Genomic DNA, 14,961 nt, shown 5'->3' on the forward strand with positions numbered 1-14,961 from the left:
ACACTGACACTTCCATCTTGAGATATTATTTAGCAGCCCATAACAAGTTTAAAATAAATAATTACTAGTTGCTTCTGTCTCTTATTCAGCCCTATTCATTGTTTTGTTTGTACTAAATGTTCAAATTGATAGGTGCTCAGTGGATCCAAATGTCCTATATTCTTCAAAATAACTATCAGTTGTTTCCAAGATGCAAAACTAACATTATTGCTAGTAGAAATGGTATTTGCTCTTGCTGTTTCAAATTATTATTTCTCCTTTTCACTGAAGAAATCAACAGGAACTCCTTGCTAAGCAAATTCCTTAAAAATATTATGAATAAACAACTATGTACAAGACTTCTCAACAATAAAGTAAAATAAAACAATTCATCTCACAACTTTGAATTGTGTTGCGGATTTCCTTCTTGGGTTCGGTTCAATGTAAGTGGTCATTTTAAAGTCCAGTGCTGTCTTTGTGTAAAGCAAATTCTTTTTAAGAATGCAGCCAGTGGATATCTTTGCATGACACAAAAAGACACTGGAATCCTACTTTGTCATGTACATGGAGTATGCTTGTGCATGCCACTTGCTGCTTTTCCTTGCAGTGGGATCACAGCATTTGTTCCACAATTAGTTCATCATGTCATCTGGAAGCAGGCAGCTTCCTGTCTTTGTTGTATTCCAGATCAGAGAAAGATTCCAAAGTTTGTTCTTGGCTTCTTTCTCTGTTTCACAGGGAGGCAATTAGTCAAAGAAGAGAAAGCATCCACTGCTAGATTACACAATAAGCCAACCATGGAGCAAAGCTGAATGGTTTTCTTAATGGCTCTTATTGCAAGTGAGAAAAACAGCCATGTGCCACAGAGTGCTGCTCATTCATGACAAGCTAGAGTTGCTTGTTCTGTCAAATGAAGTCACCCAATACTGATGACTAAAATGTGATTTTAAGAATCAATTGGAAATTTAATGTCACAAAGTTGCAGAAAACAGAATCACAAAATCACGTTTTACAAAATCCAGCATCTTTCTTTCTCACCCACCATCTTCTTTAAAGATTTGAAAAGCAACTTCAGGAGAAGCTTGAATGTACCCGTATTACATAAGCTTCCAATGGGAAGAAGATACTAAAAACAGTCAAAACTATTTTAAAAGAGTCTTCAGTGGCATTTTTCAGAGTTCACTTTGTATTTGCTTTTACTCCCTTAGGCCTTCTCTGTTTAACAGACCAGTCATTAATGCTTCCACAGGACTAGACATGTTAGTCCTTTGCAGCAAAAACTGCAGAATTCTGTGGCAGTAGACACAGAAGTGGTTATTTCACACTTTTAATTAAATTCCTTTCATCCATTCTGTTTCCCCTCTACCTGTGCATGCTACCACTGCTGTATATAGATGTTATCTTCTGACAGAAGCATGTACATAGAGGAGTCATATCAAATCAAAACATTTGCTCCAAATGAAGAAAATGCTGCAAAGCATTTTCACTGATATATGCATGCTGGAGGGAGAGTAGAGAACAAGCACAGACTCTCAGAAGCCTTAGAGGTGTGCATTATTCCCCCAGCTAGGAAACATTACACAACAGAATATTGTTTCCTGCATTTATTTTTGGAATTAGCATCATCATCATCAATGTTTATTTATATTGCACCTTTCAGATTTCTGTGAGATGATGGGCCAAATGGTAAGAGAAATCAATCCTGTTCACAACTTGGCATGTTCTGCCTTTCTTAGTTCCAGCATATGTGATTAACAGCTTCATGAAAAAAGAAAATGTTTACTTCTAGAAATGTAGAATACTGGGGATCTCTTGACATCAACAGCTTGATGGGAACATTAAAAGGAACATGGAGGAAAACTATTAAGTCCCATGCATACTTGGGAATTACCATCTGAACCAACAGATAAACTGTGGAAAAGTCTTCCATCCTATAGCATTGATTTTACAGCACTCCCTTGTCAGCTAGATTGGAAAGTGCAGATCTGGTAGATTCTGTGAAGTCGAAGGCTTTCATGGCCGGCATCTATAGTTTTTCGTGGGTTTTTCAGACTATGTGGTCATGTTCTAGAAGAGTTTATTCCTGACGTTTCGCCAGCATCTGTGGCTGACATCTTCAGAGAATACTGACCTGGAAGAGAGTGGGTATATATATATACTGTGTGATCCTGGGTAAGGAGGAGTGAATCCCATGTTAATCTGTGTATTGTTCTGTTGCTGATGGCTGGGTCTCAGAGTGGGAGGATATGCAAAAGAGGATTAGTGTCTTCTAATTGGTGATCATTGTCTGCTGGAATAAAATGTCAGGAATAAACTCTTCCAGAACATGGCCACATAAACCGAAAAACCCACAAAAAGCTGGTAGATTCTGATTGTGTAGCCGCCACTATAACTGAATTGGGTTGTGGGTGTCTCAATAATACAGTGCAATTTTCTTCTTGCACTCTATAAAAGCTCTACATTGTTAATGATGATGCAGAATGAAAGAGGGTATTTATCATGAGAATTAAGTGGACTTCCATAGGGAAGGTAACAAGGTGATTACATCTAGAGATCTGCTTTGTAACTCAGCCCACTTGGAGACTGGATTGGAAGTTGGTTGTGTTGTAATTCTAAGACATCAGCCAAACTCATCACTTGTTCTATGTAAAAATGTACATTACCAAAAGGAGAAAGTGGAGGTTGATCACCAACTGTAGGGCCTAGTGAAGGTATCAATGGACTGTAGGAGGCAGAGGCAGAATCTGATTCATCACCATCAGTGAAAGCCTGTGGGATTCCCGGCTAAATTGTTCGGATTGACAAGATGCCATTTGGGAGCAAAGATGGTACTACTTATCAACCAAATGGGATTAGTAACAAAGTCTATGGTGGTGCAGACTGGGTGAGGGTGCACCTTAATATGCAGGTATAAAATGCATCAATGGAACTGGTGCTGATATAACTCTCAAAACTGGGAGTATGGTCAAAATCAAATGTAGGTTAGAAGTTAAATGAAGCTGAATGAGTCCTGTAGCTGGAGGCATTTTTCAAAGAGGGACAGGAGGACTTTGGATCATGTTAAGCTCTGGTACCTGATCTCTATAGCTAGGAGATCCAAGGTGACAGCCTAAAGCATCATAACTTCAGTAATATGAATTGTATACTCGTATGATCTGAAATTCCAATGTGATACTAAGGAGTTGACAATCTAGAATGTGAAGGACACATCAAGCTCCTCTACCTATCCTAAGTTTATCTTGTTTTTGATTTCAAGTTAAGCAGAAAAAATGTTATGATTATCTTCTATCTTCATCTAAAAATAATAGCACTACCAAAGAGAAAAAGACACTTGCTCAGACAGATTTCCTCCTATGTAGCCAGTGCAGTGGATGGAAAGGAACTGAGGTAACCTTGATAAAGTACCTCAAATCTGAATGCTAATTCAATCAAATCATAACTGAATGACTAAAGGAGGGTTGACAACTTTTGAGAGTGATAGGAGTCAATTTCACTCCAGCACCACCGACCATTCCAGCTCCAGAAGTGACCCATAAAAATAAGTTTTTAAGGTAAGGGAAAAACCAGAACCAGAAGTGACTAGACAACTACTTCTCGTTTTGACGTTTTTTCCCTAGGGAGCTGTCTGAGATGGGAGATGGCAACCATCAGAAGAATGGAAGAAAGACCCACCAGGGGGAGGGGGGAATATACTGTATATATTCCAAAAACTAAGGGCAATGAAGGGAGCGAGGGAGAGGGCCAGACAGTCTACCCCCCCAAAAAAAAGTGTCCCCCCCTCCCCCATCCAAATATGAGAAAAGCAAATACCATTAACTTTTCCTCCCTCTTTTTCCCGCAGGCACAGGGTGCTAAGCATTTTTCTTTGAAAATAATAGATACATTTATATAGTTAATTGAAACAGCTCTGAGTATGTCTGATAGCCTTTTTTATTTTGTAAATAGTAATTTTGATCTACTAACAGTATTAAACTGCATACACTTTCATCTCAGTCACTATACTTTTCACCTGTGTACTTTTTAGCTATGGCAATATAACTTACCGGACATTTTCAGGTCTCAGTTTATCCAATACCATTTCTATTAAGTCAGGCCTAAATTCTTCAAGTAAATATTCAGCAGCAAGAACTTCTTCAATGGGATAATACTAAAATAGATGAAATGTTATACTTTTAGTCTAAAAGCATTTTTAAAAATCACTGATTTTCTGCACTGTATTAAAATAGGTAAGGCTCCAATCACTAAGGTTGCATGGAAAGAATCACTGTCATTTTGGTATGCTATAAATGGTTCAGAACAAAGGCCATCATTTAAATGTACTAAAATAAACATAGAACATAAAAAGAAGTAAATGCTGACCCCTGGAGGATATTTTTGCAGTGCAGAAACCAACAACATTCAGTAAACATAACAGAGAGGTATCTCAAGAAACCAGGTTTCAGCATCTCTTACAGGATTCTTAAATGTATTAGCCACACTATCCAAAGATAGTGATGATAGTGTAAGTTTTAATGTAATTACTATTGTACTGTATTTTATTGATATGTTTTGTATGCATTTTATTGGCTGTAATCCCACCTCGATTCACCTGGGAGAGGTGGAAAAATATAAATAAATATTACTATTATTATTATTATTATTATTATAGAAAAGACCTGAATATTTATGAATTCAATCTAGAAAAAGAAGAGGGACAGAGGAGCAAGTCTATGCCCAAGGCCAATTTATAAATTTGTGGGAGCTTTTGTTATCTCTACATGCGACTTTAATAAGCAAATACATAATTAAGCTTTCCCAAACCAGGCCTAGAAAACCTAGGGTCCTTCAGACATTGTAGGATTACAGTTTTCAATCAGTCTCTGTCAATATGGCCAGTGATGAGAGATGTTGGCAGTAGTACTGTTTTAAATCTGGAGAATCACAAGTTCTAAATGTTCTAGATGTTCATTAACATCATGAGGGCTGGCCACCCCACCTCTGGATGTTCAGATACTAATTCCCAAAGTGAAGACATTAAAAGATAATACAAAATATATTGAAAGTGTGGCTGAGTAAGAAGATGTTTTCAGAATCAGGCCCCAGTTAAATTTGATACAGGGAAACTCAATAATTGCATGTTTATTTATTGCTATGAACTATAAGCTATCACAATTCAATATAACAAAGGTAAAATACAAATAAACTATAATAACAATAATAAATTTAAAATAGAATACAGGGAACAAGCAATATAAAATATATACAAATGTGAAAAAATAAAATATCTTTAATGTAAATTAAAAGCCCCTGGATCGGGTACCATATATCTTTATCATTTCCATATAATTCTTAAAAATGATTTTGATCTAGATCTTAACTTACTTGCAGCCAATGAAAATTTTGCAACCATAGCAATAGTAATAGCAGCTACATTTCCATACTGCTTCATACTGAACTAAGCAGTCTCTAAGTTCTTACAATGTGTAAGCTAATTGCCCCCAACAAGTTGGGTACCCATTTTAGTGACATTGGAAGGATGCCAGGCTGAGTTGACCCTGGAACCCTGGCTGGAATCAAACTCACAACCTTATGGCTGTGAGTGAGTGGCTGCAGTACCAACATTTAACCATTGCGCCAGCAGGGCAATGGTTAAATGGTGGTGTTGATATATGTATTGTTGCCTACCAATAGGATACAGATCTGTTCAAGGGAAGGTTGACTGGAAAGGGAGTGGAGAATATAATTAAGAAACATTTATCTAGGGACCATAAAGAGAGAGCTTTGCAAAAGATAGTGGTGAATGTCCTACTTTCCCTGACTCACAAATCGTAAGTCTTTGGTGCACAGGAGTATTGTTATATTTTCCCTTCAAGTAGGTGGATGGCATATAGTAAAAGCATAGGGCTGTAAACACTTTTTTAGGTGGGGACAGGGTCAGGTTAAAAAATATTGTTCTATTCCAAAATATGTTGTATACAGTGGTTACCATACAGAATATGTTGTTTGGGAAAGTGTACATAGGTCCCGCCCATTTGGAGGAAAGCTGAATTTTTTATTTAAATAATTGTTTGACTGTGTTGGTGGAATAATTTGGAAGGTATTCAACATTTATCCCATACTGATGGAGTATCATTTGGACTGAATTTGTCCAAGAGTTTTGGGAACAAGATTGTAATTCTTCTAGGAAGCATTTTTTAGGAACCTAGGTGTTATTCATGCTAGTTGGTTCAGCCAATATAAGGTTAGAGCCATAGACACACTGATGAGAGATTAGCCCTGTTTCAGCTCTTAAAGAGGAAGCAGACATATTTTGAGGGGCAGCCAGCAGGGATTTCAAGAAAGCATTCTGCACAGTTTCTAAAGGGCAAACATTATCATATCCCCAAATCTCTGCACTAGGCAATAATTGTGGAACAATTTTCTTCTGGAAAACCTCTATTATAGGAGAAACCATATCTCCTCCCCGCCCCCCCCCCCCCCCCGCCAGAGTCTACAAAATCTTAAAAGGGAATAAATGGAATGGGAGGATTTCAACTTTGGGGGAATACAGACGGGCAGAAAGGGGCAGCAAGACACCACCCCTTTCTTCTGTGGATCGTTGCTGCGGCGACCACACATCACGGCAACAATGCACCATGAAAAACCTCCTCTGAATGAATCTTGCCAAGAAAACCCTATGACAGGTTCACCTTAGGGTCACTGTAAGTCGGAAAAAACTTGAAGGCACACATTAACAATAACATTAATGAAAAGTTAAATATATAAAAATTATAAATAAAATAAAAGTTTAAAATATCATGAATGAAGAAATAACACACTATTAAATGCAGTTTGAGATCATATACTAAATCTCATAAATAGCTCAAAATAAAACCTTATCACTTACATGCAGCATCCCTGCAAGTTTTGATGTATAACCTCGGGGTCTCTCCTTATCTTTAAACCTGAAGGCTACAGCATTTAGATCCTAAAAAGAAAATACAACTTCATTACAGTCTTGCCTATCCTATAAATTCATCAGATTTGTAGTTTTAGAGAATGGCTCTTAAGACATCAATTTCAGAATAAGAACGTAATAGGAATTTGTAAAAAGTCACAATTATGTTATTACCAAGTACAATGTGCCCTTGCCTTACGTGGGGATCCATTCTGGACACACACACGCTGTGTAAGGCAAATACCGCATATGTTCAAGCCCCATTGAAAACAATGGGACTCGTGCACATGGTGCGGTGCAGTGTGTGCGCCATTGCCAGTTCTGTTGTGCGACTTTAAGCATAAGTGTATGATGCTGGCACACTGTATTTACAGAGCAGAGTAAACAAAACATGCGATTGGTTGCATTCAACAGGATCAAAAATGGGGTATACAAGAAACATATTTAACTAAACATAATGATGGGTAACCAAAGGGGAGGAGTTGCAAGTTACTGACCACTCAAAATAGAAATAGATAAGTAGATATAACCTTCTGAACCAGTTTCAAGCCTAATCATCAAGGCTGTCACAACTACAATGAGACTACGATCTGCCTTCCACATTTGCAGGGGTTAGGGCAAGACCCCTGCGAAAGTGGAAAAACATGTGCACATCCCCTCCCTCCTTCCCCCACGCTTTGCTCAGCTCAGGGAAGCTTCCCTCAACCAGCTAAACATGGGAGGAAGAGGAGTGCATGTGCACGCCCCGCCCACACCTTTCACTGTGCTTTGGTTGGCTGAGGGAAGCTTCTACAACTAGCCAAAGTATGGGGGAAGGCAGGTGGGCCATGCATGCATGATTCCCCCCCCCCCCCCGCTTTGCCTGGCTGAGGTAAGCTGGCCAAAGCATGGACGAAGGTGAGAGGAGCGTGTGCATGTCCTTCCTCACTGCTCCCTCCCTCCTGGGCTTTTTTCCTTGAGAAGGAAAGCCTGGGAGGGAGGAGGACAAGCACACACATACCCTTTCTGACCGTGCTTGTGGACAAACTTGTGAATAATCAAATCTGCAAATGTTAAACTTGCAAAAGTGGCAGGCCAACTGTAATATTAGTTTTAAGGAATTATAACAGTTCTTCTTGAGCTGCTAAGCAAAACTCTTTAATGTATTAATTCATTAACATATAACAACAGCCATAATTCACATGTTACATTCATAATGAGTGACCACATATATCAGCTACTTCTCTGTGTTGGCTTGGAATCTACTAGAATGGAATTCTCTCCTGCATATGGTAGATGAAAGGCAGAAATGCAAGAGTATAGACCTATACCTAGCCATCCTCCCATTCTCTATGCAAGCTGCTACAATTGATATTGCCAAGAGGTAATGCCTCTGTGTCTCAAGTTTATCAGACCTTAGAATCTATGATGATGAACAGAATGAGGTAGAGTTGGCAGCACGTGACAGGAGAAATATTAATGAATAAAGTTAAGACAATAATGAGCAAGGCTGAAATAACAAGGGGGAAACCTAGAAACTTTCCTACTTAAAAATTACTGGTACATTGCTGATTAAATTTATCATAAATGTTACAGACCACAGAATTTTAAGTTAGAAAGTTGTAAATTATTGTACACTATAGAATTTGAGTTGTGTTTATAGGTTCGCATGTCTGTGTTGATAAACATTTTAAAAAGCATTATATGTATTTTTTTTCTTAAAATAAGTTGAATAAGAGAAGATTCAATTTCTGTACCTATAAAAGTGATATGTTTACCACAATACCTTGTTTTTAAATATATTGTTTTGTTTTGAATGCAAATAGAATAGCCAATATTTGTGTAAAAAGTCTTACCTTGCATTCTTGAAAAACCCATTCCTGAGGTCCTTCTGTACGTAGTTTTTGTATATATTGAAACATGTGTAAAATAATATCTTCCACGTGTACTTCAATAAAAGAAAGACACATTGTATGCATAAACAATTTCTTAGGGAAATACAAGCCTTAGGGTCAAAACTGAAATAATACAATTGATCTGGCAGTAGTATTTCTTCCATGGAAAATAAAAACAATGAATGAGCATTCCTATGCAACTGCCTTGGAAACTGGGAAAGTGATGTTTTGAAAGAGAATATTTCACCTTTACTCTTTTGTTTTTTCCTAACTGAGGAATCAGTCTACCACATCATTTAGCCTGAAAAACACTAATCTAAATAACACTTTATGTAGCTGATATTATTGTCAGATGTGAGAAAAACATCTTCTGCATCCCATCTAGTTTGGCCCTTATATCTCAAACAAGCAACTCATTATTTTGGTACAGACTAAACTAGTATAAATTAATACCAAACTAAAGGTATTGAGTATTTTTGAAAAAATGTGTGCATATACATCAGGTAAATCCATAAGCAAATGGCAGAACAAAATCACAGTGTAAGAAGCAAGCCACACAAACTTATGCCTTCAATATACTAAGAATCTCAGAGATGGCAGGTTGCAGATCAATTACTTATGACCTTCAGAGTGCATGCAGCACTGCTAATTCGAAAAGAGGGGGTATTTTGCAACTAGTTTTCTGCTAGTTCAGCAGAATTAATATTCCAGGAACTATTGTGGGTGAATGCTAGCAAGATTTAGAAAAAGGAGAATATTTATCAAACATACAGGACAGCCACCAATTGGGCCACCTGCTCAAGTACATCCAAAGAGCACTTTTTAAAATAAATCCATTGCCAAAGCAAGACTGTAAGAGTAAATTTCTCTGAAAATTATTTATTCATCTCCAGCACAGTATGGATTTTTAGCAAGTTTGATATGGATTTTCTACAAAGTATTACTCATTCTAGACAAATAAAAAGGCTTTTCTGAGTATCTCATTTATATTCAGGGGCTTTAAACAACAAAACAAAAGAATGCAAGAAGGGATTCACTTACAAAGTCCTTCTTCAGTAAGGTCGACATTAATGATGAAAAACATGAAGCCTCTAGCACCTTCTTTTTGACCTCCAACCAATGTATTTACCCAGCCTGTGGAATTAAGTAAAGTATATTGAAAATTTAGGCACAATACCTGACATTTATTTTCTCACATTTGATACTTGTGTACACACAAACAGAACAAATGTGTGTGGCTTTGGTCTACAACTATCAAATAATGTTATGAAGGAAACAGATGGAATTTACAGACTGAGAATACATGCACACAGCAATTAAATATAAATGTTAAACAACAGGTTTAAACACAGGGAATACTACAGATTTACAACTTCAGTTCAGATGATACTTCTTTTATAGGTAGCTTCTGTTCTCCATTTCATTTTGGTCTTGTGTTGCTAACTGCTTTTGAGTAGTTTTCAACCCATGGTGATCCCCGTGTATAAAAGATAGCCAAGTCACCCTATCCTCAACAGCCTTGCTCAGGTCCCGCAAATCCAGAACAGTGATCTCCCTGATTAAGTCCCCCATCTGTGGTGTGGTCTTCCTCTTTTCCTGTTGCCCTCACCTTGTCAAACATTATCATTTTTTCTAATGAGCTCTCCTTATATGGCCAAAGTACGACAGCCTCAGTTTAGTCATCCTATAGTGTAGGGAGAGTTCCAGCCTGATTTCATCATCTACTTTAAAGGGATACATATAAATATTTGCTTAACACATCTTTTAAAGTGGAGGAGATAATCCACTGAAGCAGTAAAAGAATGGAAATAACAAGAAAGAAGCAAAGCGCCAGTAATACAATTTCAGGCGAAAACTTTGCCCCTCCTTGGGAGAGGTGCAATTGTACCATGACAGGATACTTAGAATGGTGTGTATGTATGTCTTCATATGTCTGCAAAGGGAAAATCTGCATATCTCAGGATTCCACAGAATGGAATATGGCAATTAAAGTGATATCAAACTGTCATAACTGTGTAGTACAGACATGCTCTTCATTGCCTTATTGCACAAGGTGACACAGTTTGGATATGGTAATTATTTCACCCCATTATTCCAATAGCCAGGTGGTGGCTTTACAGATCCAAATTCCTCAATTACTTAGGGCCAGAACAGATGTCCTGTTAAAGACACCTTCTGGGCATCTTGGGAGCAAGGCATTTACAAGCTACACACTGTGATGATGCCCAGAAGCCGACGTTTAGAAGCTGCACACCACCAGAACATCTTGAAGCCATGCTGGGAATGGGGCACGGTTGGGAAAGCTGGCTCTTTCCTGGCTCAAATAGGAGCAGACCTTTTCCTATTTGGGCTGGGTTTAAGGTGGACTGGGGCTGCGGCGTGTTTGCCGCAGCCCCAAAGCATCTTCAGTGGGGGTGGCTTCAAGTTACCCCCTCTTCCCGGTCTGTTCTGGCCCTTAGTTTTTGGGACACTTTCCACATTATTTTCCTTGCCTTATGGTCTTATGTCCTGAAACCCTACTTTTGAGCCTCCTGAAGAGCTTTCTACATGGCTACCTACCAAGAGACATGGTTAGATTCTGCCTCTCTAAGTGGTGCCACTTTCCAACCCCAGGGCTCTTTTCTCTCACTACAACTCTTAAATGGTGCCACTTTCCAACTGAGCTCAAACCCAGGGCTCTTTCTCTCACTCCAGCTCTTAGTCTGTTTGATGGAAGCTCTCCTTCTCTCATTCAGTTTTATCACCAAGTCCCTCCTTTCCTGAATTTGGTGATACTCTTCCTTTATCCATTTATGAACTCTATCTCTCGTAGGCTTTCCCTTGACTAACCCTTCAGACTCTCTTCTTCTGATAGTCCACTTCTGCTCTGGGCTCGCTTCCTTTTCACCTAACCCTTCTAAAAACATCCACATCCTCTGTAGAAGATCCTATGGCAAGATTGGACAAAATGTGGCCTCAGACATACATGCACTCCCCACAAGGCTGGTTTTGCAACCTGTAACACCCCCTCCCACTCTTTCAAGCAGCCCCTTTTCTGGGCAAAAGAAAAGTGAATTGCTTTTCCTGGAACACTCCAAGAACAGTGATTCACATTTCAAATAGGGCAGTGTATTGGAATTTGTTTTTCAAAACCAGACACAGATTTCTGACCACTTCCGGCCTGGGGTCCCTCAGTCCCATTTATTGGCATTTTGGGAGTCAGAGAGACCAAGGCACAGAACATTGTACCTTAAACCCATCAAAATTGTCAATTCCATCTCATGGTATGGGCAGGCTGGCATGGAAGAGTCCTTCATTCTACCTTTTAGGGAGTAGGCTCCAGAAGTATTTGTGCCAAAGCTTCAAAATATATTTTATGCTTCAGTATCAACTCACTGCAAGTCTTACCTTTAGCTTTCAGTTCTGATAAAAGACTTCCTGGCCCTTCATGCCCAATAAGATGACCAAGATAATGGCCAGGGTTAGATTTATAGTACTTCTGGAGATCTGGTATTGGAAATGTGACATAAAGATTTCTAATGTCTTTAATAGGTACCACTTTGTACAGTTGCTGTGAAATAAAAAAAAACTGATTTAAAACTAAACCAACAATTTGTCTTTACAGGGGAGTATCTGTTCTCCCACATACACCACAAACAATACAGAACACATATAATTACTGTATGTCATGCATAGACCATAACATAATATATTACTCAAGAGCATTTCCTATCAAAATAATTACTGAAGTTTCAGGAAATGAATGATTACACTTAATGTCAGGTTGCATTATTAAGTCTTCACTTCCAAATTAAGAGTTACCATAAAGTTTCAAACCTACCCGGAGATGTTCTTCTTGGAAAGGATGTTCAGGGAATTCTGGTAATGGAACATTTTTGTTCTCTACTTCAGAGAATAGCTTCACTACCAAACTGGTTAGCTCATCTAGAGATTCTATATAACAAATTAAAATGAAATTCCTTATAGTCACAATACTTTCTGGGTTTTTTTAGTATGTAGAGAGAACTTGTAGCACCTTTGAGACTAACTAAAGAAAGAAGTTGGCAGCATGAGCTTTCATAGAGTTTATTTTAAGTTTACTTCCTCAGATGCATCTGTTTTTTGTTTTTTATTTCTCCTATTAAAGAAAGCCCATTGAACAGGCCTTTAAAAAAGCCACATACCTGAAAGTTAATGTTGTTTTACACACATTTCAAAAATAAAATGTCTATGCTTAAATTAAACTACTCTGTACTTTTTACTCTGCATAGTGTATTCTGCCTACAATACATATGCTCCTAAGACATCTGGAATATTGGGTGTAGAGTGGAGAGGCAGAGAGCATATGGAGATTGAAGAGTACTAGGGATCTGTTACTCATGAAAGACATGCCCAACTATGTTCTAGTATCCACATATTTACATTGTACATTTTCAATATCAGTAAACATTTACAGGGGCTAAAACAATACTTTGTTTAAGATATGATATTTTCATAATGCCCAATTTCAGAGACAAAATCTTTCACTTTCAACACAAACCTTCAGTCTATATAGAGCCCTGATGTTAAAGAATATTAAAAGCATCTTATCAATTCACAAGTGCAAGCATCAAACCTGGTTTATAAACCTATATTTCAGGGTTTGTGAGGAGACTGTATATTCCTGTCTCCTTCTTACCCACATCTGAATTCCTCCTCCAATCCTATCCCTGGCTCTGACAGCCCTCACCTAAAATTTGCAACAGTGGGTCAAAACAGGCTGCAGATGTAATCCAGTTTGAGACCACTTTAACTGCCCTGGCTCAATGCTAAGGAATTCTAGGAGCTGTAGTTTTGTGAGACTTTTAGCCTTCTCTGTCTGAGAGGTCTGGTGCCACAATATACTATAATTCCCAGGTTTCCCTAGCACTGAGCCAGGGCAGTTCAAGCAATCTCAAAACTGGATTATTTCTGCAGAGTGTTTTGGCCCGGTGAATCCTAAAAATGGGCCATGTAAAGAAAGATGAATGAATCTGCATACAAAAAAGCAAAGAAATATAGGTCCAATACAAACGGGCAACAAGCGCCGTCCTGGGGCCAAAATTAGAGCTCAAGAGTGCGGAGCAACCGCACGCTCCCAAGCCCTACCACGCCATAATGGCGCACCCCCATCTACACAGGAGGCCGCCATGATAACGCCGCACGGTTGTCATCAACGCGCAGGAGGGGTGCGAATGGCGCTGTGCGTGTGCCCTAAAAAGAACCAGTCGGGAGCAGGTTCTTTGTAGAGCTCCTGGAGGCTGCAGCATTTGGTTGCTGCAGCCTCCATGTGGGGCAGAAAGGGGCAGCATCTCATCGCTCCTTTCTGCCCGTCTGTATCGGGCGATAGTTTCTGTGGTTATCTCACATCCATAAAGAAAAAACACTACAATATGACTGCAGTCACCTTTGCTGTTTGAAATCCTGAAATCTATCCAAACCAATATCTATCGAATAATTAATGGAGGATTGCTGCCATTTTTCAAATGTAGGAATAATTTTTATCCTAGAAATTATGCTAATCGATACTAAAAAATAAAAGGCACTAGAACTGTATGTAAGCAAAGTGGATTTTTAAAATATAAATCACACTTTGTTCAGCATCAAGTTTATTCATGCACAGAAAGCTAAGTTCCAATAAGACAACAGAAATTGTTTTATTAGAATCAACATATAAAACCACAGTCATGCTACACTACTGAAGAAAATAGAAAACTCAGTAAACTTATTTATCAAGATAAGTTCAAAATCACAAAATATATATACCCAGTCAAAATATTTTGACGGATCCAGAGAACACTAAGCACATGTTATTTATTTATTTAATTTAATGTATTTATATACTGCTCTTTACCTACAAAGGCTCTCAGAGCAGCTTACAGATTGCTAATTTGACAGATCCATGCTTGTATATATAAAGTATTTTTACATTTGACAGATGGGAAGAGAGACAATTACCAACTTTTTCATTCTGTAGCAACTTCTTATATGGTCACTCCAGATAAATTTGTTGAACTTGGGCAGAGGGGCTTTTTGAGTGGCACTGAAGGTGCCAATAGAAGACGTCTGAAAGCCCCCTTGAACAAGCAGAATGCTTCTTGTACTCATTCAGATCCTAGTTCTAATATTTTCATCAGATGAAATTCTACTGCTATGTGTAAGACGTTTCTTCAACATGTGGCTTAAAACTTATAT

General features: G+C 38.3%; 1 protein-coding gene across 6 annotated transcripts in view; it reads right to left on the reverse strand.

Annotated features, from left to right (window-relative positions):
* The window catches only part of LOC149318670 (insulin-degrading enzyme), a 90,017-nt gene that overhangs the window by 40,227 nt on the left and 34,829 nt on the right, over positions 1-14,961 (reverse strand). For all 6 annotated transcript variants that reach the window (XM_089510249.1, XM_089510246.1, XM_089510245.1 and 3 more), the window contains 6 exons: positions 12,590-12,702; positions 12,157-12,319; positions 9,811-9,903; positions 8,731-8,822; positions 6,845-6,925; positions 4,023-4,126 (listed from right to left, as the gene is read on the reverse strand). In XM_089510249.1, the coding sequence (XP_089366375.1) occupies positions 4,023-4,126; positions 6,845-6,925; positions 8,731-8,822; positions 9,811-9,903; positions 12,157-12,319; positions 12,590-12,702 (646 nt within the window). The remainder of the gene's footprint in view (positions 1-4,022; positions 4,127-6,844; positions 6,926-8,730; positions 8,823-9,810; positions 9,904-12,156; positions 12,320-12,589; positions 12,703-14,961) is intronic.

The sequence above is a fragment of the Sceloporus occidentalis genome, unplaced genomic scaffold, assembly GCF_023333645.1.
Source record: "Sceloporus occidentalis isolate IW3139 unplaced genomic scaffold, rSceOcc1.0.p SCAF_2, whole genome shotgun sequence".
NCBI classification, from domain to species: Eukaryota; Metazoa; Chordata; class Lepidosauria; order Squamata; family Phrynosomatidae; genus Sceloporus; species Sceloporus occidentalis.